We start from the raw sequence: 26,092 nt of genomic DNA, 5'->3' as shown, positions 1-26,092 counted from the left end.
TCTTAACAATATTAAGTCTTCCAATCTGTGAACATGAGACGTCTTTCCATTTATTTGTGTCTTTAATGTATTTCAGATACATTTTGTAGTTTTCATTGTACAAGCCTTTGCCATCTTGGTTAAGTTTATTCCTTAATATTTTATTCTTTTTGATGCTTTTGTAAATGGATTGTTTTCTCTATTTCCTTTTTTAATTGTTTATTGTTAATGTATAGAAATGTAATAGAGTTTTGTATAGTCATGGAATTTCTTTAAAGTAGACATCATCTACAATTGGAAAATTTCCAGGATACATTATTAAATAAAAACAGATACATACTAAAGAACAATTCAGTAAGATCCAACTTATGTAAAGAAACCTCTATATACCTTTATATACTATTACTCTATATAATGAGCTTCTTTTTTCCCATTTACTCTGGGGTACAATATTCCTGCCTTGGAAAAGGAGCTTTCTCTTCCTCTCTCCCTATGCTTCAGTCATTCTTTCCTAGAAAGCATTTTCACTTGCTCTGTATCTTGTATTCTCAGTTTATCTATATTTTGGGGCAACTATGGGCCAAAGGCACTTGACCTTGATTTAAAATTTATGACTTCCACTTTTATAAGGGGAAAGGTTTTTCAATAGTTTTTTGAAAATAAATGCACAGTCAGTAGCCGCTTTTAAACAAATGCAAAATGCAGTCACAGGGCCCCATGAGAAGGAGCAGTAGAGGCGGAGTGAGGGAAAAGGAGAGTTACACTCACCGGACCAGCCAGTCTGTGGTATTAAGTTCATGCTGGAATCATCTGTGTTGATAAAAGGGTCTAACTGGAAATTCTCCTGGGCCATTCTGTTCATCAGGGTTTCTGAAATCTGGGATGCAATGCTGAGGTGAGCTTGGTCTTGTGAAATCGTGTTCATGCTGGAATCACCCATGAGGATAAAGCAGTGGGTCTAGGGATTTCCAGATAAATCTGTTTATCAGAGCACCAGAGGGCAGCCTATGATAGCCTAGTAGGTCTATCATGAAGCCTCTAGGAGTGCCCGTTTTCAATCCTGCTTGATGTGTCTCTCTCTGGAAATGAGTTTCTCTAGTGTGTCTCAACAGAAATTTTAAACTTTGTGATTAGTAGGCTTATTCTCATATAAAGGACACAATTTTTTTCCTTATTTAATAATTAGACCTATTAGATTTGCTCATAACCATGGTAGCTGGAATACTTTCTAGGCTGAGTTCAGTTTTGCACTTTGTCTCAATCTGCTTTGTTTTGTGTACATTTCCATATTTAGGAGTAAAGATGCAAGATTCTGAATTATAGTAGCTGACTGACTAATCCCAAAGACTCTGTGTTCCTGCCTTAATTTCTGCTGTAGTTGTAGTTAGCTCTCTGCTCATCCTTGTAGAAGCTCATGCAGATTGCCAAAAAGAAGGGGCTAACCAAATGAAATATGGTTTGTCTGTATCCACTCTAGAGAATTGAGCAACTACTAAAAATTATAATTTGGAGATTATGTAACAGCATGGGAAAATGCATATCATCTAATCTAAGTGGGAAAGAAAAACTAAAAAGGATCTTATATGTAAAGTAGTCATAATTGCAATGTTAAAAAAATTCTTTTAATAGAAGAAACTCTGGAAGGAAATATTCCCAAATTCTAATAGTGGTTGTGTGAAGTTGGTGTCATTGGATGATTTTTTTTCTTGTTCTTTTTTTTCTAATTAAATATAGATTATTACAAAAACTTTTTAAACATCTGTGACCAATATTCAGCTGAGTGTTTTTACTGGGCTAGTATAGGATTATATGGTGATACCCTAATTTCATACTGGTAACATCAATCTTTGTCTCCTTTTACCAAGGAGTCCATGTATCAGGTTACCTTTGGTTAAGACTTATTTATGGATAAATGGATTTATATAACATGCTTTTCTTAAGCAGTATATGAAAAATATGAAAAGGTGAATTATGCTACTATAATATGAAATATGTTTCTAACAAAACTCTTTTGCCCTCTTATCTATAATAAAACTCTGAAAATAAAGATTTGTTAGTAGTAGGGCATAAGTTATGGTTTCCAGCTTTTGAAGGAAAGAAATAAAGAGGGAGAGTTTAAGCTGGCTTACTCCTTCATAAAGTCAGGTTAACCCATCGTACATGAAGATAGTTGTGAATTATCTATAGCTGTCCACATAGCTCTTACCAGTGAACAGGCACAAGAGCACGAGCTCTGGAACCAGACCACTTGGATTCAAAGCCTGATAACTTCTCTGAGTGACCTTGGGCAAGTGACCTACCCTCTCTGGGATTCAGTTTCCTTGCCTGTCAAACGGAGATAGTAATAGTGCCTACCTTGTAAGGTTATGGGGAAGATTAAATGTGTCACTGTGTGAAAATAGTGCCTGGTACATAATAAGTAATAGAAGTTTGGCTATTTTTATTATTAAAACTGTTACTAAGAAATTCTTCTCTAATGTATTAATATTTTAGATGGTTGGCATAGATAAAAAGCAGAGTTTGGAAGCCAAAAAAACCCAAGTGCTGATTGCAGATGTTGATAATGAGCTAACTGAACAACAGAGAAAGATATTTTCTTTAATACAGGAGAAAACAGCACTGCGACAAATGTTAGAGAGGGTTACTGCAGAAAAGGAGCAACTGAAGACTGACCTGAGGGACAGTATTGGAATGGTGAGATTCAGCAATGTGTTTTTGTCTTTGTATGTTTTAGATTTTTACAACTTTATTGAGGTATAATTTCCATGCAATAAATGTATCTGATGTGAGTGTCCAGTGTGATGACTTTTGACAAATGTCTCTACTTGTGTTCTCTCCACCCCAGCAAGTTCCCTCCCACCTCCACCCAGGCAATCCTGATCTCATCCTCTGCCCCACATAGTCACTGTCCTGATGTTTTCCACCTCAGCTCACTGTCTCTTCTAGAACTTCACACAAATAGAATCACACTGCATGTGCTCTTTTGTCTCACTTCTTTCTACACTCCTTTTTACTGCTTGGTAGTCTTCCAGTGTATGAATAGGCCACAATTTGTTTAGCCTTTCTCCTATATTGATGGAAATTTGAGTTATCTCTACTATTTGGGTATTTTGAATAAAGCTGCTATAAACATTCTCATACAAATGTTTTTATGAACATATATTTTTTATTTCTCTAGAGTATGGATCTAAGTGAAATAGCTGGGTCATAGGGAGATGTATGTTTAGCTTGGTAAGAATTTACTAGGCTGATTTCCAAAGTATAGTTGCACCGTTTTACATTCTCATCAGCACATTAAGAGAATTCTGATGGCTCCACATCCCCACCAACACTTCATATTATTGGTGTTTTTAATTTTAGCCATTTCTATTGGGTGTAACCTTGTTTTGATTTGCCTTTCCCTAATGACTAAAGATGTTGAGCATCTTTTTATGTGCTTATTGTGTATCTTTCTATAAACTGTTCTCTCAGTGATGTGTTGTATAGATTTCAATGTACAGATCTTGGACATATTTTGTTAATTGGTTCCTAAGTGTTTCTATTTTATTTATGCTGTTGTAATTTTTCTTAAATTTCATGTTTAATTGTTGTTAATGTTTGCCAATATTTTCAAACCTACTTTAGTTTTTGTTTCTATATGTGGGGGCAATCTAATGTGTAATAGATTGAAATTAATATTTTCAGAAGTTTGCTATGGATCACAGTAGACCCTGACCTTTTGTGTAATTTTCCATGTTTCTTAGGATTGTCTGTTTGGTCAAAGAGCTGAATGTAAATAAGAGTACAGACAAAAGTTGTATTTTCTTCTCGGTATCTGTCTTGTAATGTTTTTTGGTCTTGATACTTGAGAATGTCACTCTTTAAGCATAATAACTAAGATTAGTCCAATTCATGCTAGCAAAGGACGGCTGCTGTTTTGAGCTTGCTCAAAATCAAAGCCATCCCAGCATATGAAAAGCCTATAACCTGCAGTCTCATCGTCTATCGATGAAAGCTTAGAAACAGTCTCTTTTGGCTTCAGGGTAGAAAACAAGCAAACCTCTTATGATGGAATACTAAATCCAGTTCTAATTCTCGTGGTAGGAATGTAAGTTGAGCAATAAAGAAACAGCATAAGAAAGCAGATTCTTGGCATTTACATGATCAAAATAGACTCACTTTCTTTTTAAGTTAGTCTTTTCCAATATAGTTTGCCATGATTTCTCCATTTTCAGGCTGAGGTAAATGCTGATTTTTACCTGATTTCCTAAATGTAAGCTAGTGTCATTTAATCTCAACTTTTTAAAAATTCTAGACCATTGAAAACCAGGAAGAATTAAGAATTCTTAGAGGTGAACTTAAAAAGCAACAAGAGATAGTTGCACAAGAAAAGAACTGTACCATAAAGAAAGAGAAAGAGCTTTCTAGGACCTGTGAGAAACTGGCAGAAGTTGAAGAAAAGCTAAAGGAAAAGGTGAATTTTTAAAGTTATCTTCCTGGCCATATTTCCTGACTAAACTTTTTTTTTTTTTGGTGATAAATTTTGGTTCTAATAGACCTAAATTCCAGAAATAGAATGTACCTCCCAAATGAACAGCTCTCAATGCTAATATTTTGGACAGTTTGAACTCACACTAGGATCTTAGCTAACCTCTTTTGTGTGTATTATATTATCCTAGAGTCTTTCAATGAGAGGGGGCCTTGGTTCATCTAAACTACTCATGATGTATTCATTCATTCATCAAATATTTATTGAGCATTACCGTGGGCCAGGCACTGTTCTGGGCACTTGATATACATTAGTCAGTAAAACAAAGCTCCTGCCCTTATATAGAGCTATATTAGTCATTCTCTAAACTCTAAGATTTGTCACTATTACCATCTCTTAGATGTTTGCAAGTTCCTGAATTATTTCTTTTTTAGAAGTAAGGTGCTGTTGTAATATAATTGTGTAAGAGCTAAGACTGTTAGAACAATTGTACTGCTCTAGTAATTCTAAAATGGACCCACTGATATCTTTCTGTTTATCCTAAGAACAGTGCTACATGCATTATAAATAGCGTAGTGTTTCCATTGTGCTTCTGGGGAATGTTTTTTTCCTAATATATGTTCTCTTAATTCTCATCCCTTTCACTATAACCTAATTGAATTTACTAAAACCTCCTGTCTATTTCATACTCCTCCCAAAGAGGTGATATCAATAGGCTTATGTAAAAGTTAATGCCTCAGTGTTTGTGTGGGCCATCCCCTAAAGACCTTATTGGAACTAAAAATAAATTATCCAAAAAGGTTTTAAGAGATGAGGAATTACAGTTTATTTGCCAGGTACATCTATATATTTAGTCAGTCTCTTTTCTTTTTAAATTTTTCGCATTTTTACTTTGCCTCCTTGATTAACCAAGTGACACTATGTTAGTTTCTTAGGACTTCTGTGTCAAATTATCATAAACTTGCTGGCATAAAAACAATGGAAATTTATTCTGTCACATTTCTAGATTCTCAAATTCCAAAATCATGGTGTCGGAGGACCATGCTTCTTCTGAAGGCTCTAGAGAAGAGTCCTTCCTTGCCTTGTGCTATCCGTGGCTCCCGCTGTCCTCGATAGTCCTTGTTCTGTAGCTGCATCACTTCAATCTCTGTCTCCATCTTCACAGGATCTTCTCTGTGTCTCTGTGCGTCCTTTCCCGTCTCTTATGAGGACATTCTCATTGGATTTAGGGCCCAACCCTAGTCCAGTAGGGTATCTTCTCAATCCTTAACTAATTACATCTGCAAAAACCCTCTTTCCAAATCGGATCACATTGAGGTTCTGGGTAGACTTGAATTTTGGGTGGGACCCTCTTCAGCCCAGTACAGACACTATGCCTAGAAGCTGCTTTACTTTCAGTGCTGCTTGTCTGTTTCCACTAGGGTAGTGTGCAGGGCTGTGATAATGATTCTCTCAGTTTGGCAAAGTACATTTTACATAAGAATTTTAAGATAATATGGCAAAATGGTAATAATAAAAACTTTATTTCTTAAGAGCCAACAACTCCAAGAAAAACAGCAACAACTTCTTAGTGTACAAGAAGAGATGAGTAAGATGCAGGAAAAGATGAATGACGTGGAGAATATAAAGAATGAATTAAGGAACCGAGAATTAACGTTGGAACGTATGAAAATGGAGAGGCTAGAGTTGGCTCAGAAACTCCGTGAAAATTATGAGGACATAAAATCCATAACCAAAGAAAGAAATGATCTACAGAAATTACAAGAGTCCTTTGAAGTAGAGAGAGAGAAACTTAAAGAATACATAAGAAGAATTGAAGTTAAGGTCAGTTAGACCCTTTTCTTCATCTGTTGTGTTTCCTTAAAACTGAGCCAATTGGGAAGGGGGGCAGTGTTGAGATGATGTTGTTAAAATATTCTTTAAACTTCACATGCTAATAAAGGGTCTGGAAACAAAAGAAGAACTCAAAATTGCTCACATGCATCTGAAAGAACACCAAGAAACTATTGATAAACTCAGAGAAGTTGTTTCAGAGAAGACAGATGAAATATTAAATATGCAAATACATTTAGAAAACACAAATACTGCCTTAAAAGCACAGGTATTTTTTTAAAGTTGTTATCTGAGTAGCTGAGAGTTTGAATCAGGTCTTTTGTGTAAAGAAACAAGATATGAGTTAGCCTAAAATTGGAGACAAGTAAAGATTTGCCTATTAATTTAGAAACTATTATTTAGCTTTTTATCAAATCTATCTATATCATAATTTATTGTATGCTTATCTCAAGATCCAAGAACTTCAGGAGAAAGAACATCAACTTCTTAAGGCAAAAAATGATCTCAAGGAAAATATGCATCAAACAGAGCAATTGAAGAAGCAATTAGAGGCCCAGAATTCAACTCTGGAAACTATAGAAACAGAGAAGTTCAGATTGACTCAGAAACATCTTGAGAACCTTGAAGAAATAAAACTTGTTGCTAAGGAAAGAGATGGCCTCAGAAGAGTGGAGGAAACCCTCAGAACGGAGCGAGAGCAGCTCAGGGAAAGCCTGCGAGAGACGGAAGCTACAGTAAGCGATACTCCTTCCCTCCCTCGTGAGGAAGCGTGGGCTTTGCTGACAGCAGTGAGCCCTGCTTTCACATGATGGTGCTGCTGGTGTGAGTGAACTGATAGAAACTTTTAGGCACGTAACTTGGTATTGTTCTTGAAAATTGTAAATTCTGTAAGCAATATTTTCTTCATAGACTTTATCCTACATGTATACTTAATCAATTGTTAAGATAAAGAAATATATATATATACATACACATATATACACCACAGTGTTGTTCATTGTAGCAATTTGTAATAAAAAATGGGATACAATCTGAATGTCCATCAGAAGGAAACTGGGTAAACAAGAGCAATATGTCAGAATACTATGCAACACCTAATAAAAAAATGGAATAGATTTGACCGTCCTAATATGGAAAGCCCAGAATGACTCTTAGGAGGAAAAGCAAGCTGTAGAATAGTGCACATATAACATGTTTGCCTCTGGAAAGTGGGAGCAGGCTGTGGGAGGTGGGGACAGGGAGGAAAAGCTTATCACTTTCTAACAACAAAAATACAGAGTAAGAAGTAATAGTTTTATTATTTTTACTAAGAAAATATGTTATTTTCATTAAAAAAATACTAACATTTTAACATTAAGATATGTCACTGTTCTCAAAATTTCTCTAATGATGAAGAATCTGGAAAAACAAGAGGAACTAAGAATTGCTCACATGCATCTGAAGGAGCACCAGGAAATTATTGATAAACTCAGAGGGATTGTTTCTGAGAAGACAGATGAAATATCAAATATGCAGATGGATTTAGAAAATTCAAACACTAAATTACAAGAAAAGGTATGGGGGGAGGGGAGGGTTATTTGATTGGCTGTCTGACTTATTTGTGCCTATAATCCTCTGGGGATATGAAATAGTTTAGCCACATTGGAAGACACGTTGGCAGTGTTTACTGACACTGAACATGTACATGCCTGTGGCCCAGCGATTATAGGTATGTACCTGAGAGAAAAGAACGCATACTTCCACATAAAGATATGTACAAGAATGTTCATAGCAGCTCTAATCATAATAGTGAAAAACTGAAAACAACTCAGATGCCTTTCACTGGGAGAATGGATTTACACCTTGTGGTTTATAAGTTCAAAAACAGGCAAAGTCACCTAAGATGACCAAGGTCATGATAGTGGTTGGCTGTAGTAAGGGGGCACACAGGAACTTTTTGGGGTGCTAGAAATGTTCTATATTTTAATCTGGGTTGTTATTACATAGATGTAAACATATGTCAAGAATAATTGAACTATACACTTAAGATTAGTGCACTTATGTGTATATGTACATGAGTGCATCTATATACATGTGTATATATGCACAAGTATATATATGTATCTATATGTACACTTGTGTGTATATGTACATATGTACACACTTGTGTGTATATTATATATACACTTACGTATATAATCTCAAAAGAAAATAAATTCTGTGTGGAATTATGCAGAATATTAATGAGTGACATTAGAAGCCTATTGTCTTAATCAATTTAGAAACTATTCTTTATACTTGTCTTAAAAACCATCTGTATCCTGACATGTTATTTTATGATTATCTTGATAAGATCCAAGAACTTAAGGCAAATGAACATCAGCTTTTTAAGTTAAAAGAAGATGTCAGTGAGACACAGAAAAAAATGTCCGAGATAGAGCGATTGAAGAAACAATTCAAGGCCCAAAGTTTAACTCTGGATAAAATAGAAACGGAAAACTTAAACTTGGCTCAGAAACTTCATGAAAATCTTGAAGAAATGAAATCTGTAATGAAAGAAAGAGATAATCTAAGAAAAGTGGAAGAGGCACTCAAACTGGAGAGAGACCAACTGAAGGCAAACCTACAAGAAACCATAGCTAGAGTGAGTTATACTCTTTCTTCCTGTCCAGCACACATATTTTTAATACAAGAAGCTTCCTTCTCTTTTAAATAAATGATACTGTTGGTGAAAAAGTAAATGTTATAGCCTTTTAGGGAGACAGTTTGACAATATCTTATTAAAAATTTATCAGCATATACGTTTGTTACAGCAATTCCATTCCTAGGAATTTATCCAACCAATATATTCACACATTTGGGCAGAAATACAACAGCATTCACTGCAGCATTGTTTGTGGTAAACAAAAGCTAAAAGCAATCCAAGTGTCCGCCATAAGGCACTGGCTAAGTGGGGTTTGTCTGTATAAGGGAACACTAAGCATAAGAATGGGACACTTTTTCTGTGACGTTGATCTAGAAGGGTGTCCAAGGGGTCTGAAAGGAGAAGAGCAAGCAGCCAGTTCAACAAGGAGCAGGACTAGGATGGGCGAGGTGAGGGACAGGGTCTGTACTCTCTATCCTTCCATACTGTTCTGATTTGGGGGTGGTGTGTTGGTGGTTTTTAACTGTGAGAATGCATTTTTTTACTTTAACTAGTTCATCATTAAGAAAAGATAATGTGCCTTTATATTATCATATTTCTCAATTTCTTCTAATAATAAAGGATCTGGAAACACAACAAGAACTGAAAATTGCTCGTATGCATTTGAAAGAACACCAGGAAACTATTGATAAATTCAGAGAGAGAGTTTCAGAAAAGACAACCCAGATTTCAAATATTCAAAAGGATTTAAATAAGGCAAAAGATGAATTACAGGAAAAGGTATTGTTGTTTTATTCTTTTGGGAGTAGTTGTGTCCAAAATTATTTGTAGACTCAGCAAGGAGATAGAAATAGATATATAGACATAGATATGTGCTTGTATGTAACAAATAGACTATTTTCCGTCCTTGAAGGAGTTCTGTTTGCATTCTAACTTGTTTTATAATTATCTCAAGATCCGAGAACTTCAGAAAAAAGAGCTTCAACTTCTTAAAGTGAAAGAAGATGTCAGTAAAACTCATTAAAAAATGAATGAAACGGAAGGATTGAAGAAGCAGTTTGAGGCCCAAAATTTATCTATGCAAAATGTGGAAATGGATAACTTACACTTGACTAAGAAACTTTATGAAAGCCTTGAAGAAATAAGAATTGTAGCTAAGGAGAGAGATGAGCTAAGGAGCATAAAAGTCTCTCAAAAATGGAAAGAGACCAATTCAGAGAAACCTTAAGAGAAATGATAGCTAGAGCGAGTTCAGAATCTACCCCTATCTAGTAACTATTTATAAGAAACAAGCTTTTTTGAAAAGGGTAGCAATGTTTTTACTTTTTTTTTCCGGGAAATTTCTACAAACGGAGGATAATGGGAAAACTATTACTATAACTTTTCACACAAACAGGCAAGTACAGTTTTAAAAGAAGCTAAAATCTATTTCAGAAAATACCATTTTAATTCTTTATTTTTAAGAAAAAATTTGTTCAATAAGCAGACTATTTTCTTTAATGAAATTTTAAAAGAGTTTTTAAACCAAGAAATAGCATTATTCTCAATGGAGAAATAGTTGAAGGATTCGATTTACAAAAGATTAAATAGCCCATCTCTCTATCTCTACCTGATAGGGTTAGACGTGGGCTCTTGTTAGTGACATTAGAAGGGAAGAAGGCAAGATGAATACAAAAAAAGAAATTGAACTGAATCCTCTAAAAAGTAATGTAAACTTCAGATCAATAAGAAAGTTTATGAAATCTATAAAAATCTTTTTCATTCTCATATTTCAATAGTGAAGAAAGAATAAAGTGGAAAACAGTATCATTTGCAATCTCAATAGAAACATCAGACACTTGGGAATCATATTTATGTGGACCCTAACTAAATTTATAAAGAGATTTAATTCATTCAACCAATAATCATTGAACAATTAGTCTTCTGGGTACTGCAGTAAATAAGATAAACAAATGGGAGAAAATGTTTTGTTTTGTACTTGTAGTCAGAAATACAAAATGTAGGCAGGGTATGAATTTTCTGGTCCAAGGTGCTGGGAAGAATATATGAATGGAGCTTGGAGCACCATGGACAGTACAGACAGTCGTGCTAGCATGTTTAGTTGGCAATAATTATTCTAATGCAGAGATCTGGAAGAGTAGGAACCAGAGATAAATCTAAAACCTAATTTGCAGCTATGAAGGTTACAGGAACAGATTCTGTCTCCAAAAAATATGTGGTTCTCCCACTTTTTTCCCCAATGAGTTGAGGTTACTCACTAAAAGACTTCATGATACTATTATTCATTTTCTGACCATTTTTTACATTTTTTTGTGTTACAAGTATAATATTTCATTCCATTATTGAAATAATGTACAATGTGTAATTGAAAAAGTAAATGATTAGACATTATATATGAATGGAGTTATAGCTGAAGCCTTGTTTATTTCTTTCCATCCAAGCAGGACCAACAGAACATCAAAGAGGTATTAAAATATGAAAAAATGTTGCTATGTGATGGAAAACAGCACCTTACAGAAAGCCTGAGAGAAAAGTGCTTTAGGATAAAAGTAAGTGCCCCTGTTCAAATTACAAATAAATATTGGGGCCCTTCCAAAGGCCTGTGGAGTCACAGGCACCTCTATGGAATGAATAGATAATGCTCAGTATTCTTCTAAACTTCATAATCTAGTACAGATATGTGTGTGCATACATGCATACATACACAAACAAAACAGTGGGGTTTGGGGCCGGCCCTGGGGCCAAGTGGTTAAGTTTGTGCTCCCGCTTCGGCAGCCCAGGGTTTCCCCAGTTCAGATCCTGGGCACAGACATGGCACCGCTTGTCAGGCCACGCTGAGACAGCATCCCACATAGCACAACCAGAGGCACTCACAACTAGAATATACAATTATGTACTGGGGAGGCTTTGGGGAGAAGAAGAAAAAAGATTGGCAACAGATGTTAGCTCAGGTGCCAATCTTTGAAAAAAAACAGTAGGGTTTATGACTTTGAGGCTTCACTGGAAAGGTGGTATTTCAGCAGATACCTGAAAGGAGTCAATGGTTGAGACATACAGGTATCTGGTGGAGAGCAGAACAGGCAGGGAGAACAGCAAGGACAGAGCTCCTGAAGCAGAAGCTGCCTAGTGGGCTCCAGCAACATCAACAAGGGGGAAAGCTAATGAGAAACGAGGTCAGAGTTAACAGGAGGAAGCAGGCTGTGGGGCTTTTAAAAGACTTTGGGTTTTACTCTGAACGAGATGTGGATCCACTGGAGAGTTTTGACCACGAGAGAGACATGGTCTGACTTACATTTTAAAGGGATAGCTCTGATTGTTGTGTTGAAAATTAAGTGATAGCAGGAAGACTATTTGAAAGACTAATTTCAGTAATCATGCGAAGATGGTGATGGCTTGGCCCAGAGAGGTAGTAGTGGAAGCAGTGAGAAGTGTGTGGATTCTGAACATGTAGTGAGGGTAAAGCCAACAGGATTTACTGTCACCCCTATTAGAACACAAGATCCCTAAAGACTTCTGTGTGTTTATGGCTGCATCACTTAGCACAGTCCTGACAGAAGTCAGCCTTCAATATGTAGTTATTAAAAGTACAAATGAATGACTAGACAGTGCTGCTCCAACCATAAGGTGATTCCTCCTAAGACCAAAGGCAAGAATCCCCTCTCCAACATCCCAGATTAATGAACATCTATCTAGGTTTTCCTTAAATTATTAAAAGGAGAGCTCATTATTGTCAGAAGCCCCTTACTCTATTGTTTAGCACCCTGAACTAAATATGTTAATACCCGATTGAATGTAAAGTGTTCTTCCACCTGTGCCCTGACCAGCTTGTCACCTGTCTGGTCTCTAGAAAGTTGAGCTGCTGGGCCTAGGCCTAATGGGTGTCTGCCATACATAAGGCACTAGACTGGGTGCTTTACCTCATGAGACAGAGTTTATTGTTCCATTTATAAACAAAGAAATTGAGGCCCAGGAGGAAGTTTAGTCATTGCCCAAGGTCACACAGCTGGTAAATTGGTAAAATTAGGATTTGAAACCAAGTCTAAGTTTAAAACTTGGGTATAGAAGCATTTCTACAAATATAATTTTATTTCCTTTAATTTATAGTGTCTATATGTATTTTATAGGTTATATATAGATATTATCTAACATTTTACTTAATTCCCTAGAAAACTTTGTGGAAATTATTGTAGTCTTCATTTTGTAGTTGGGAGAATGGCTCAAGGATTTCCCCAGTCAGGAAGTGACAGGGCTAGAACCTGAACTCTAACTCTGATAAAAGGTGAGAAATCTCAGATTCTAGGCAGATAATAGAACGTAGGTCATGTGATTTGTTGTCACTCGTTTTGATGCTGGCTCAGTGAGCTGAGGAGTCGAAAGAAACATTTCTTGGACTCTCAAGGTCTGGCAGTAGTGCTCTTTTATTCAGGAAGTAGCATGGAGTAGCATGGGGACAGGACCTATGGGCAGTGAAGAGCTGCAAACATGGGTTGAGGGTAGGGCTAAATTTATAAGGCATAAGTATGTGAGTTGCTTCTTTACAAGACAAAGGAAAAATTAGGTAAAAAAGTATCAGTGCAGGTGGAGTCTGGTTATCAGGTGGTCTTATAACTTTGGGTAAGAATCTGATTGAATGAGGTCAGGATGTCCCATGCTTCTGTGAGGATGATATAGATTGGTATGTAGGCCAGGAAGCCTTGGGCTTTTCTCCCTGAGGCATCCTTGATCCTCATCAGTTTTATCTGCTCACTCACACCACCTATTGTCAACAGAAGCTAGCATTCAGCCTTGAGCTACAATACATACTAGATTGAATTCATGCAAATTTCTCTTCCAACTTTGTAAATGTTCATTCAAATCATGGATGTTTAGAAGACTAAAAGAAAATGTATCAAAATGATAACAATGGTTGTTTCTGGTTTTCTTTGTTATAGCTGTTTTATAGAGGATTAGAATTGGCCACCCCAAGATATATCTCTTTGGCATGAAGATTATTTTGGGCTGGTTACTTTCAAAAACTGCAGACATGAGAGAAACTCTGAAAAGTAGAAGTTACCCTTTGTAAGAGACATTTCCATTTGTAAGGGAAATCTCCATCTGTAAAGATGTCTCCCTCTCTGTACCAGGAAGAAGGGGGATGACCTTACCTCTAGAAACTCTTATCAATGAGGAAGGCAAGGACTTAAATCTGCATAATAACCTTACTCTTGTTTACTGTACTTGTCTGGTAACCTCCCATACTGACTCCCCCTACCCACAACATCCTCCTTTGTCTTTAGCTGAAGATGATATTTAAGGTGAGAGCTTCCGCCATTTTGGTGAGTTGCTCAGTTTTCCTGGGTCTCCCCCATGTATACATGTTATAAAGCTTTGTTTAATTTTCTCCTGTTATTCTGTCTCATGTGAATTTAATTCGCTGTCCAGCCAGAAGGACCTAGAGCGTGTAGAGGAAATATCTTCCTCCCCTACAGTTTAAACTTCTTAAATTTCCACAATGATTATAATTATTTCTATAATCCAAAATCGACAATAACATTTTCTCTTTGTTTTTTATACACAAAAGTCTCAATTTATTTCTGCCCTATAGAAAGTGTTAAAGCATAAATTTTGTTACAATTCCAGAGCTAGGACTACTTATTGTTAAAGTAGAATGAATTATTAAATTGAATGAATTCTCACTGCCTTTAGGAGCTTCTGAAGAGATACACAGAGATGGATAGTCATTATGAGTGCTTAAATGGACTCTGCCTTGACTTGGAGAGGGAAATTGAAACCCAAAGAGAGCTTTCAATTAGAGTAAAAGCAAACCTCTCACTTCCACATCCACAAACCAGACAGATTCAGAAACTTCTCACTGTCAACCAGAGATGTTCCATGGAGTTCCACAGAGTCATGAAGAAACTCAAGGTACCACCTGTTTTAGTAATATCTTTGTAAATATTGCCATTAATTTCAGTTACAAACCAGTATATTTAAGTCCTGCTTTGGGAGTTGGTGTATTTGCTAATTAGTACATTTGCTACTGAATTAAAGATGGCATGGGTCTGAGAATAGCATGTGCAGGATCCTCAGTGCATCTAGGACCTGCTCATTCAACAAAACCTGAGCTCTGCCTTTGGCCTTAACAATGTGTCAGGGTGCTGGGGAGACAGAGATGAGCAACCGCTAAATCTCTCCTAGTCCAGTGGGTGAGGCAGACATTTGAACAGGTGAGAAGTGCAGTAGTGGACAATGTCCTGGAGAACAAGTTGAAGACAAGACTGGACTGGAAGCTGGGCTCAAGCAGTAAAGCTTAGAGTTCATTTTAGAGATGAGGAGGGGTCACTGGACAGTTATTTTAAGTGGTGGCAGTAATGTGATCGGGTTGCCATTGTAGAGACTTCACTACAGACAAAGAAGAAATGAGTCTGCAGGGGATGATAAGCCTGGTGGCAGAAAGAAGAGACAAGAGGCAGTTACAATTGTCCTGATGAGATGTGATGGGTGACAGTACTATGGGGGAAGGATTCATAGGGATGGAAAGGATGAAAGAAGTTAAAGAAATATTTGGCAGTTTACAATAGTAGGTCCATGTGCTTGACAGTGGAGGGAGGGGAGGGAAGTTCAGACTGAGCCCCAGGATTTGGGCTTAGCCGGGTTTGTGGATAGTGGTGCCATTAACTGATAGAAAGAAAAAACGAAAGGGAGAAGGCAGGTGAGGCAGGAGGAGAGATCTGGTGTTTAATTTGAGATGTTTTGAGATAGAAATACCTATAATGGAACATCCAGGAAGAGAAACCAAGTAGGCTTTTAGTTGTGAATCTGAGGTTTGTCAGGAGAAAAATCAGGACCACAGATAAAGATGTGGGATCCATCAGCATTTGGTGATAGATAGTACAACAGGTGTGAATGAGGCCACCCAGAAGCATAATAGAGTGAAGATAAAAGAGAACTCTGGAAAAGATCAGTTCTCAAGAGGCAGTAGCAGAAAAGAGAGCAACACATGAGTTTGAGGTTGGAAAAGTCAGAGAGATAAGAGAGAACTGAGCAAAAGTGCCATTGGTCAAGTCAGTGGAGGAGAGTGTGTCAAAGATGAAGTGGTCAAGAGTGGCAGATGCTTCAGACAGCCAGAACATGAATGAAGAGATCCCCTCAATTGTTGACAATAGAGCTTACTGGTGACCTTTGTCAGAGCAGTTTTAGTTGAGTGGTTAGGAAAGAGGCCAGATTGTAAATTGTTAAGGAATGGTGGAAGTTGAGGACGTAGGAAGCGGTATCTTCCCTACCTAGGTAGATTGCCCCTCAGGCTCTAATAGTCTTCAAAAGCCTAACAATCAGATATCCAGAACTTATTCATGAGGTCCATAGAACCAGGGCATTCGAATTCTTGTCCCCTTTAAGCCACACTTGACAGGTAAGTCCTGAGGCAGGGCACACTCACGTTGGCCACCCAGCTGACATAGGCAGGAGAGGATGTTGAAATGAATCTCACTGGGAAAACTGCGTGATATAATTAACCAAAAGGAGGCAATAGAAAAAGGTGGGTTTATAGGGAAAGGCATCATGTTACATTGTAAACATATTGAATCTGAGGTAACTGTAGGACATCCCTGAGGTAGCTCCAGAAGGAAGTCAGAAATAAGAAACTAGAGGTCTGGAAGTCACTCTCCGAAGACGCTGAGAGTAGAAACTTGGGAATAGAGAGAGGTTCTTCCCTTCTTCCTCACTCCTCAGAGGATAGAGACAAACAAGACAAGCCGCCCCACCTCTTAGTCTTGAGAGTTTAGAACTTCCTCAAAACGTGATAAAAGTTTCATTTCCCAATTTGTTTCATGTTTTCCTGCAAGTATGTGTTAAGCCATGTTACAAAGATAAAGGAAGAACAACATGAATCCATCAGTAAACTTGAAATGGTTTTTATTGATGAAGTGGAAAAGCAAAATGAACTGCTAAGTAAAATGCAGCATCTTCAACAAGATGATGATGTACCATCCAGAGAATTAGGGGACCTCCAGTTGAGCCAGAAAATGGATCTACATATTGAGGTATGATTTATTTAAAATGGATTTAATTAGATTTTAAGTCTTTTTATCAAATAGAAAGGTACCTCTTCATGTGCTTAGAGTCATTTTCATTTATGAAATTAAAAACAGCTTGCAGAGGGGCCAGCCTGGTGGCGTAGCAAGTGGGTTCCTGTGCTCTGCTTTGGCAGCCTGGGGTTCACTGATTCAGATCCTAGGCGTGGACCTGGCACTGCTCGTCAGGCCATGCTGTGGCAGTGTCCCACAGAGAAGAACCAGAAGGACCTAGAACTAGGATATACAACTATGTACTACTGGGGCTTTGGGGAGAAAAAAAATAGGTTGCAGGATGACAGCTGGCCAGATGTAAAGAGTGCCAAGTCATAGACTAGCCTCCTTTCAGAACTACACAGATATAGAAAAGTAGACTTAATATCAGCAAGTAGGATTTCTTGGAAGCCCAGAATAAGTTTCCAAATGCCTTCTAAAACTTCCTAGATCTGTGACTGGGAGTCACAGACATTTGTATTGTAGCAACCCCACATGGAGTGTCCTGCTCTCACCCAGCAGTGTGAGGCCCCTGCAGTTCCCAGTATGCATGCAAGGCCTGCTGTATGCACAGAAAAGCTGCATCCAGAAGCACTTCAGACACTGTCACAGATTCATAGTTTCGAACAGGTTTTAAAAATGCCAAAAGGCAGAATTTGTAGATGTGCCTCTGTTACATAGCCTATACTGCCAAAATTTTATTATTTAAATTAGAATTATATTTCTAATATAATGAGGATAAATTAGAATTATGTTTACTTCAAAATATTAGAAGTGAAAGTTCAGTAAGGTTATTTTCCCCTTTTTATGATATTTGTCTGATATTTAGATAAAAACTTTCCTAAGATTCAGGAGATTCAATGCTTATTTTTCACACAGGAAATTCTCAAAGATTTTTCGGAATGTGACTTCCACAGCGTAAAGATGGAATTTCAACAAGTACTGAGTAATAGGAAAGAAATGACCCAGTTTTTGGAAGAGTGGTTGAATACTCATTTTGATATAGAAAAGCTTAAAAATGGCATCCAGAAAGAAAATGATAGGATTTGTGAAGTGAATATCTTTTATAATAAAAAGATAATTGTAAGTAGTACTTTTTTTGTGCTCATTCTTTTTTTTTGTTTGCTTTAATTTTTCTGCCTCATTCTTAAAAAGACTTAGAGCAACTTAATTTTAAGTATATTTTCTTTCATTTATTTGTATATGCTTCTTTATTTTTTTATTTGAAAAAGAGTGACTGTAAATGTGTTCTTCCTCTAACACATTTTGCTTCCTTAAGGTAATTAAATATATCAACTTGTAAAGAAGATAATAAAATGTTGCAGTATAACAATCCATTTCCACTGGTGAAACCTCAAATCTTGCCATTTTCCTCTGTCCTTTCTCGCTTCCGTAGGACCTGAGCTTTTTCCCCCAAGTATCCTCAAACAAGGTGAGATGCTAGCCTGTTTCAGGGCTGTGGGCAGCACCTGTGGTCAAGCCAAAGACAGCTCTAGTCCACTAATTAGTGAGGCCTTGTGCTTCTCACCTCGGTGCTGTTGCTATCATACGTGCTGATCCTTCAACTGTGAGGTTCAAACATGTGGTTTGTATCATTGTTCCCAAGGTGACCAGCCCTTGTGGACAGATTCATATGAACCAAGATTGCTTGAGATCAGTTTTATTAATTTGTTTTACTTTCCACTGATGAGAAGATTCATTCGGCTTTCTGAAGTAATCTCTACCTCATACACCTGGTAAAATTGTCATTAATCAGAAAGTTGCTTGTTATATAGGCAGTTGGAGCAAAGGGAGCTAGATTAATATTATAGCTCCTAAGATTGGTTTTATATTTCATTTGTTTGGGTAGTTCTTTCCTGACACTTTAATTTCATCTGGAAACTATACTTAAATCACATTGAAATGTAGATAACATTTTTAAAAAAGGTTTTCCTGTGGATAGTGAATCCCATTTGTCGAATACCCCAAGCTAGCAAAACAGTAAATGAGCTTTTAAAATAAAAAAAAATGGTCCACAATCAATGAAGAAAAGCATAAAACCAGTGTTTGGGATAAGATAATTTCCATATAATTCAGTGTTTTTCTCATAATATTGAGGGCTCACTTGTGGTTAGAAAGTAGAGATTTCTGCTCTGTGGATCAGCATGGATATGTGGCTTCTTCCACCATCTGAGCATAGCAATTGATAACTTGGTGTGGTGTGGGGTCAGTAGTCCAGAACCAAGGAGAGTCCAGGGTGCCAGCAAGAACACAACTAATTTAGGATCTGCATCTCACAGAACTACCATAAAGCCACAAAGAAAGATACAGGTAAGGCCAAGAAGGCATTCATGATGAGAGCAAAAAGTACATCCCATAAGAATAGGAAGTAAAAAGATGATAGAAGCAATTTCAGAGTGAGTCAGCCTTTGATGTAACGAGGGTATGGATTGGCTGTTACTCCCTGCACGGAAATAGAAGATTTTCAGATTACGAAAAGTCAGTAAATTTTTTTCCTTATAAACACTGAGGTTTGAAATGAAAGAGGAAAATAGATTGTTATTAAGTTTACTGGGTATGCTCTGCTATTAGATGTCAGTTAATGTTTATATATGACATTATATATGTCATAACATACATAATGATTTTAACCTGACCAGTTCTTCAGATTCCTCTTCATATGTCAGTGCTGATCTAATAGAATGAGATTATCATCTTGCAAATCAACATGAATCCTCTCTAGTCCTTATTCTTCTTTTATTCTCATAATCAATATCCAGCGTCTTCTGAAATGTCAGGAACTGGTGCAAGCCACAAAGAATGTTCACATTCTTTTAAAGTACTATTCTAGAATGTTCTGAATAATGAATTTCAACATATGCCTTGTCCTAGAACTCTAGTATTTTCCATAGTGGTTTTTTTAATACGTAATTCATTTTAGAAGCTATAGTGTTGTCTTTACTACTCAATAGGCTATAATAAATGAATCAACAGAGTTTGAGGAAAGAAATGTGACCATCACCAAAGAATGGGAACATGACCTGAAATCAGTGAAAGAGAAAAATGAAAAACTGTTGAAAAACTATCAAACTTTGAAGATCTCTCAAACATCTGGTGCCCTTGTTAATCCTACTACACAAGGCGATAAGAATCTTCATGTCACATCAAGAGCTACACAACTAACCACAGAGGTATGAGATTTCTTATAAGATGTTTTTCAATTTGCAGCTTCATTGTAGAGTTAAAGATGTATCATATGTAACATTTCAGAGCAAAATCACAGTATTGAAGGTATTAGGGAACATGCATGATGGACTTGTTTTTTAAATATAGTTTTCTATTGGGGCGCTCACTCAACTAATTATAAAGCTACATGTTACATAAGATCTTACCTTTGAATTATAAAATAGAAGTAACTCATGCCTTAATTTGATTAATAGGTATGTATACCACTTAAGGTGTTATTACCATACATTATAAGTTTTCTAAATCATGTGACTTTCTATTAAATTATAATCTATGTCTATAGTACCAAACTAGTTTAGAGAGAAAGAGCAATTTAGCTTTTCTCTAATTATCATCAGTGTCTTTAATATTGGTTAATGTGATCAAAACAAAAATGGAAGAGGCTAAAAGTATAATAAATTTCTTATACAGATTAACCTGTGCCCAAGAATCAGTACATTATTTGAATAATCCAATAACTGTATTAACTGCCCTTACTTGGGAATCTGTACAGCAAACACGCTGTTTTATTTTGTTAGCACACACGTCTTAGTGGGGAACCCGAGTGAATTACAACTTAGCATTTTTACCAAAATAAATATTTATAATAAAACATCAACTGCCAGTTTAATAATTATTACTAGTGGAAACTAGAAGATCACTAATATAGAGTTTATTGATTTGCTGATCACTACAGACCTCAGTCAGCTGTAGAGGTAAAAATAGTGGAAATATGAAACCCATCTTCCAAAGCAATAAGATAAACAAGCACAAGGAAATCCCATTTTCAATGACCCCAGGAAATACCCCATCAGATAATAAATCGTATGTTATTAGTTTGATAATTAGGCCAAATCAGAGTAGCACAGAGCAGGTCAGTGATGTGGAGGTAGAGCAGTGGGGCAGGCAGAGAGTTGGGCAGTCCACCCAAACAAGTAGGAGAATTCAGTGCATGACAGTAGGAGCAGTCAACTCAGGGGGGAAAGATAGTCTGCTTAATGTTTGAATCAGAACAACCAACTAGCCATCTTAGAAGAATAAGTCTGGACTCCTACCTCATTCATTAAACAAAAGTAAATTCCAGGTGGACCAAAAAGAAACGTTTTCCAGGAAAACCTGCATGTGTGTATATGTGAACAGTCTTATATTATGAACAAATTAAGATATTTTTGTACTTATAAAAAACTGGAAATAACCTAAATGTTCATTAGTAGGTGACAGGTTAACTAGTTTATAGTACCTCCATGAAATAGGATATATTTACCCATGAAAACAAAAATGCGAGAGATCTATGTGTTGATAATGAAAAGATCTGGAAAATATATTATCAAGTGAAAATAAAATTTTTAATTTTTTAAAAAGCAGGAGGCCAGCCCCATGGCATAGTGGTTAAGTTTGCATGCTCTACTTCGGCGGCCCAGTTCATGGTTCAGATCCCAGGCACGGACCTACACCACTCATTGGCAGCCATGATGTGGCAGCAATCCACATATAAAATGGAGGAAGATTGACATAGATATTAGCTCAGGGCTAATCTTCCTCAAGCAAAAAAAGAGGAAGTTAGCTCAGGGCTCATCTTCCTCAGCAATAAAAACCCACAAAAAACCAGAAGTATATATTTATTGTTGTTATGTGCTGTAGAGTCAGCTCTGATTCCTGGCAACTCTATGAATGAGTGATGTCCAATATCCTGTCCTCAAGAGCCCTACTCAGCTCCTGTAGACTCACGCCTATGGCTTCCTTTCTGGAATTACGCCATCTCGTATTTCGTCTTCCTCTTTTCCTGCTGCCTTTTACTTTTCATCATGTCCCCAAGGTAGGATAGTCTCAGTTTTACAATTTTTGCCTCCAGAGATAGGTCAGGCTTAATTTGCTCTTGGACCCACTTGTTCATTTTTCTGGCAGTCCAGGGTATCTGTAGAGCTCTCCTCCAACACCATATCTCAAATGAGTCCATTTTTTCCTGTCAGCCTTCTTCACTGTCCAGCTTTCGCACCCACACATAGTAATTGGGAATGCGAGGGTGTCGATAATCTTGGCCTTGGTCTCTAATGATACTCCCTTACTGTTGATGATCTTTCCTGATTCTTCCATCGCTGCCCTTCTGAGTCACAGTCTTCTCTTGATTTCTTGGCTGCGGTCTCCATTTAAACTGATGACTGAACCAAGGGAAACAAAACCTTTAACAATTTCAGTGTCTTCATGGTCTACATTAAAGTTGTATAGTTCTTCTGTAGTCATATCTGTCTTCTTCATGTTCGAATGCAGTCCTGCTTTGGCTCTTTCTTCTTTCACGCTATTCTGTGTGAACTTTCTTCTTACACACTATTGTGTGTGTGACTTACTGTTTTTGTAAACTGTATATTCACATGCGTAGATACATATAGAAAATTTCTAGAAGGATACACTTGAAAGAGTTTAGTAGTCATCGCTTTAGAGTCAGTGGGGGTTCTGAGATGGGGGAACTTAATCTTAATTATATGCCTTTGGATTTTTCCACATACTTGTATTTTTCAGCATAAAAACTAGGTAATAAAAATAAAGGGAAAGATATGTTACATGTATTCCTCTAAAGTGTCAATTAACAAATATACTTTCTGTAAGTAGTGTTAATTTAAAATGTAAGTGCCTATTTAATATGCTTAGCACCATGCTAACTAGTAAATAAAATAAGTACTAACCTTATATAAAATCTGGGCCTCTTTTAGTCCTAAATGATCAGCTTCTAAATGAAAAAAATAATACATGTATAAATTGAGTGACATTTGGAGTCTCCATCTATCCTATGGTGATGCAATCTGAAAGATTAATACCTATATATGATCTTTGTTTCATATAAACTGTGATTCTGTCTTCAAGGCACACCTTATATATGTGTGTTTTTTTTAATAGAAGATTCAAGAGCTGGAAACTTCACTACGTGAAGCTAAAGAAACTGCCATGCAAAAGGAAGACAAGATTATAAAGATGCAGAAAGAGCTTGAGATGACTAATGATATAATAGCAAAACTTCAATCACAAGTTAATGAATCAAATAAATGCCTTGAAAAAACAAAAGAAATGATCCAAGTACTTCAGGTAACTTAAAACTCATTTTATAAATAAAGGCATAATTTTATAAATTATGCATAATAAATATAAATAAATGCATACGTTTATTTTCATGCCAAATAATGATTGTTTTCATCTTCCTGTAAAAATTATTTTTAAAAAACATAAATATTCTTGACAGTTTAAAATATATCTTATTTTTTTAATTTTTTTTAATTTTTTTACTTTTCAAAGTAAGGAAATTTTTTATTTTCACTTTAATTTCTGAATGCCAAAAATGTAGAGGATGTATGTTTGTATATCTCTAGTAGTATATTGCAACATTTTTTCATAAATATGTTTTTTTTTAAATTTTTTATTATTGCAGTAACATTGGATTATAACATTATATAACTTTCAGGTGTACATCATAATATATTTCGAATTCTGTGTAGATTACATCATGTTCACCCCACAAAGACCAATTATCCATCACCACACGTGTGTCTAATCACCCCTTTTGCCCTTCCCCCTCCTCCCTTCCCTTCTGGTAACCACCAATCCAGTCTCTCTTGCTCTGTGTTTGTTTGTCATTTTTATCTTCTACTTATGAGTGAGATCATATGGTATTTGACTTTCTCCCTCTGACTTATTTCACTTAGCATAATACCCTCAAGGTCCATCCAGGTTGTCACAAATGGCCAGATTTCATCATTTCTTATGGCTGAGTAGTATTCCATTGTGTATATATACCACATCTTCCATTCGTCCCTTGATGGGCACCTAGGTTGTTTACAAGCCTTGGCTATTGTGAATAATGATGTGATGAACATAGGGGTGCATATATCTTTTATGCCTTTGTGTTTTCAAGTTCTTTGGATAAATACCCAGCAGTGGGATTGCTGGATCATATGGTAGATCTATTCTTAATTTTCTGAGGCGTCTCCATACTGTTTTCCATAGTGGCTTCACCACTTTGCACTCCCACCAGCAATGTTTGAGGGTTCCTTTCTTTCCACATCCTCTCCAACACTTGTTGTTTCCTGTCTTGTTAATTATAGCCATTCTGACCAGAGTGAGGTGATATCTCCTTGTAGTTTTGATTTGCATTTCCCTGATAGCTAATGATGTTGAACATCTTTTCATGAGCCTGTTGGCCATCCATATATCTTCTTTGCAGAAATCTCTGTTCAGATCTTTTGCCCACTTTTTAATTGAGTTGTTGGTTTTTTTCTTGTTGAGACTTTCTTTTTATTTTTCAAAAAAATATGCTTCTTATCTAAATATTTAATACTCTGTTAGATAAGTACATTTTAAAATTATATTTTTTTCTACTTAATCCCCTGTTATTGAGTCCCACCTGGTAGCCTATGGGCTTAATCTAACCTGTTTTCTCTAGAAAGAGCAGAGTTGAAATGTTTTTGAGCTTGAATGCCGTTACACAAGTCGCACCCTCCTTCATCACAGCCTTCCTTCCTCGTCTGAGCCACAGCTACTTCTCACTCTTCTGCTACTTGGGTCGGATCCTAATAGGCATTTTGTTCACTGTTCCTGCTCCAGTGTCTCTTCTCTTCATTCCAAAATTAGAAACAAGCCAAGAATGCCTACTCTTTTCATTATTTAACATTGTTCTAAAAATTCTGGTTCTTTCAATGAGACATGAAACAGAGAGGCAAGAGAAAATAATCTTAATTTTGTTTTTAGAAATTGTTAGTATAGCTAAAAACCAAGAAAATCAACTGTAAAGCTTTAAAATCTTTGAGAGTAATTTTTTAATACTTCAAATAACTAAATGATCACATTTTTATTCATTCAACAAGTATTTGTTGAATACCTACTATGTGTTGGTCATTGTTCTAGATGCCATGTGTACTGCAATGGAAAAAAAATAAAGCCTCCTTGAAGAGGCTTACATTCTGCTTCATGAAGTCAGAAAATAAACAAGTATATATGTTTGTTAAACGGTGAGAAGTGCAATGGAAAAATATTAAGCCAGACAGAGGTATATAGGTGCAGGGTGAGAGTGGGTGTGAGTAGGAGTGTGATTTTGTAAGGGGAGTTGAGGAGAGCCGCACAATTAAGATGACGAAGTGATGGTGTGAGCTGTCTGGTAGGGAAGGGCCTTCTAGGCAAAAGAAGTAGCAAATGCGAAGGCCGCAACACAGAAGTAGTTGAGATGTATTCAAGGAAACAGCAAGAAAGCCAGCGTCTCCTGAGCAGCGTGGGCAAGGATAGAAAGGGAAATAGGTGAGAAGTAGCAGAGAGCCAAATCATAAAGCATCTTGAAAGCTATTTGTAAGCACTTTGGGTTTTATTCTGGATGAGATGGGAAGTCATCAGAGGATTTTGGCAAAATGATATAGTCTGACTTAAATTTTTAAAGGCTGCCCTTTGAAAATAGAATCCAGGAAGGCGTGTTTGTTAGTGACGTGCCAGCTCCTACAACAAAGGGAACCACAAAATGCAATGGCTCAAACAAAACAGAAGCTTATTTCACACGTAAAAGTGTGGGTTCCAGCTTGGCAAGTGGCTCCTTTCCACATGGTCATTCAGAGGCCCCCGTTTCTCCCATCTTGTTTCTCCAGCACTTCCTTGGTGCTGTTTTCATCTGCATGGTTAAAGCCCAGTTGTAAACTGTCCGTGCTCAGGCTCACAGAAAAGGGACAAGATGGAGAAGCTAAAAATTGTCTTAAAATCTGTACTCATAAAGGCTCTGGCCCAGAAGTGGCACATGTCTCTTCCTCTCATATTTCCTTTTTTTTGCAAAATATTTAGATTCAATTTATCAAAGAGAAAGCCAAACACGTACCTCTCGTATTTCTTGGAGTCAGAGATGATTCCAAAGTTTTTGGCCTGAGCAGCCAAGAAGATAGAGTTGCTACATACGGAAATGGGAAAGACTGCCAGAAG

The 26,092-nt window shown here is 36.7% G+C and overlaps 2 protein-coding genes across 2 annotated transcripts in view; one reads left to right on the top strand and one right to left on the bottom strand.

Moving 5' to 3' along the window:
- LOC139044339 (collagen alpha-2(I) chain-like) overlaps positions 1-26,092 on the bottom strand; it is a 52,499-nt gene that overhangs the window by 5,888 nt on the left and 20,519 nt on the right. The gene's annotated exons all lie outside the window — the stretch shown is intronic.
- The window catches only part of LOC139044361 (centromere-associated protein E-like), a 79,871-nt gene that overhangs the window by 43,178 nt on the left and 10,601 nt on the right, over positions 1-26,092 (top strand). Inside the window, exons 24-37 of the mRNA XM_070503811.1 lie at positions 2,473-2,673; positions 4,274-4,432; positions 5,981-6,271; positions 6,390-6,548; positions 6,733-7,014; positions 7,676-7,834; positions 8,613-8,903; positions 9,525-9,683; positions 11,345-11,452; positions 14,589-14,807; positions 16,727-16,924; positions 17,828-18,031; positions 19,900-20,118; positions 23,045-23,230. Of these exons, the coding sequence (XP_070359912.1) occupies positions 2,473-2,673; positions 4,274-4,432; positions 5,981-6,271; positions 6,390-6,548; positions 6,733-7,014; positions 7,676-7,834; positions 8,613-8,903; positions 9,525-9,683; positions 11,345-11,452; positions 14,589-14,807; positions 16,727-16,924; positions 17,828-18,031; positions 19,900-20,118; positions 23,045-23,230 (2,835 nt within the window). The remainder of the gene's footprint in view (positions 1-2,472; positions 2,674-4,273; positions 4,433-5,980; positions 6,272-6,389; positions 6,549-6,732; positions 7,015-7,675; positions 7,835-8,612; positions 8,904-9,524; positions 9,684-11,344; positions 11,453-14,588; positions 14,808-16,726; positions 16,925-17,827; positions 18,032-19,899; positions 20,119-23,044; positions 23,231-26,092) is intronic.

Source organism: Equus asinus, unplaced genomic scaffold (genome assembly GCF_041296235.1).
Source record: "Equus asinus isolate D_3611 breed Donkey unplaced genomic scaffold, EquAss-T2T_v2 contig_803, whole genome shotgun sequence".
NCBI lineage: Eukaryota > Metazoa > Chordata > Mammalia > Perissodactyla > Equidae > Equus > Equus asinus.
The sequence above is the reverse complement of the archived record's forward strand: the minus strand, read 5'-3'. Positions and strand labels throughout refer to the sequence as shown.